Genomic DNA, 1,719 nt, shown 5'->3' with positions numbered 1-1,719 from the left:
TTTTTAGGCCTATKTTCAAATTTCAGGCTTGCCTCACACATATACACGAAGTATTAAAAAGTCATTTAAAGGTTGAATTTTTTTTAAAGTTTTTATTTTCGAGTTTTCATCAAAATTCTTCTTTTAGCCTTATGTTACACCTCTCCTCTGTGTGTTAACCCAGACTATTGGGTAGTTTTTACTCCTTGTGTTTGAGACTAAGCCATGYGATTTCTGTGTGAACTGCAGAGATGACAGCTACAGGTTTGAAAAGTAGAAACATGTAACTAGTTTGTATCACATTCTGAAATCACTGCCCTAAGAGCTCAAAGCTACAGATAGAAATGTTAAAAATGTTACYATCACCAGTCTACTGACTTCAGCTTGATAAAGAAGGATCAATTGGTAGTGCGGACACTGGTGTTTCCAAGTATTGTTGCTTATTAAAATGTATGAGCTATAAATCTTAAGAGCATAAATGAAGTKGCCTTAGTAACTAGCCACAGAGATGTCAGTAAGGACAGCTCAGTCATGTGATTCTTGGATTTCCGTCTCATGATGTGGCTGTATTCCCWGTACCACTCAACAAAGCACTTTAAYGCCATCAGCAGTAAGTGACATCTTCTGTACACCCACATTCACACCACAAACCTCTCTCTTCACACTCACCTGTGTTTTTTGGTGCTTCTCCATACATAGGCCCAGGAGGGGGTCCGCCCTGCCAGGCGTACTGTGGTTGACCAGGATATCCATAWGGAGGCTGTCCAGGACCAGGATAAGGACCTCCGGGTCCCATTGGTCCAGGAGGGTAGTTAGGGTATGCTGGATTGGGTTGCTCCATGTTCACAGGATAGCCCTGGGGAGGATAGCCTTGAGGCGGGTAGCCTTGGGGAGGTGGGCCCTGAGCCGGGTAGCCTGGAGCTGTTGGGGCATTGCCTGGGTATGGAGGGGGCTGTTCGAAATTCATCTCTTGGTTGAAGGGTCACTTTAAAAAAAAGGGAAAGGAAATAAATAAATATTTGTATGCATGGTGACCATTAACAACCAAATGAATGTACCTGCATCGCTGCTAAAATTTCATGTTAGCGATAGCACATCTTTGTTGTGAAAGATTTTACTGAATGAAGGCGAATAGAGGTAACTGTGATATCTATAAAAGGTGATTAAAAATAAAGTCAGAGGAAGCACAAGAGGTGTAAAAGACTATTTAATGTAAACTGGACTTTCTAAGATGTCTGCTGCCATTTACTATTCAGACTTTTRTTTTCCTCCATATCCTCACTTCCTCTTTTACTGGTGGCATACAGTAGTCAGTTGATGCACTTTTATGCTTTAAATTAATCAAAAACTATTGTAGAAATTTAGTTTAGTTTYAGGTAGGTTAGTACTGATTTTAGAAGCAAAACACTATATTCTTAGTYCTCTTTTTGAAATAATAACAGTGTTAATCTAATGTGTAATCTATTATGTCTTGATTAAAATAGGTTTAGCTACATGTCCGAAACATTTTGCCAACACATAAATGACCGCTTGAAATACATTAGGTGAGAGTTTTGTCTGAATGCCTGTGACTCAGCCGTARGCCAGCAGGGGGCGAGCAAAGGCATTGAAGAMGCTGCATAAATACTTKAACTTCCGGTTTTATAGTCAGTGTGGGTTTCCTGTCTGCAGAAGCAGCGATAAACCTCCACTCAGATTCCAGATTCTGGTGTTGTATGGTCTTCATTCCTTCTACAAATC

General features: G+C 40.4%; 1 protein-coding gene across 1 annotated transcript in view; it reads right to left on the bottom strand.

Moving 5' to 3' along the window:
* Positions 1-648: 648 nt before the first annotated feature.
* LOC106525237 (cysteine-rich and transmembrane domain-containing protein 1) overlaps positions 649-1,719 on the bottom strand; it is a gene marked incomplete at its 3' end in the record, with an annotated part of 5,399 nt that continues 4,328 nt past the window's right edge. Inside the window, 1 exon segment of the mRNA XM_014019395.1 lies at positions 649-964. Coding sequence (XP_013874849.1) covers positions 649-946 — 298 coding nt within the window.

The sequence above is a fragment of the Austrofundulus limnaeus genome, unplaced genomic scaffold (assembly GCF_001266775.1).
Source record: "Austrofundulus limnaeus strain Quisiro unplaced genomic scaffold, Austrofundulus_limnaeus-1.0 Scaffold219, whole genome shotgun sequence".
NCBI classification, from domain to species: Eukaryota; Metazoa; Chordata; class Actinopteri; order Cyprinodontiformes; family Rivulidae; genus Austrofundulus; species Austrofundulus limnaeus.
Note: the sequence above shows the minus strand (reverse complement) of the source record. Positions and strands in the feature narration are given on the sequence as shown.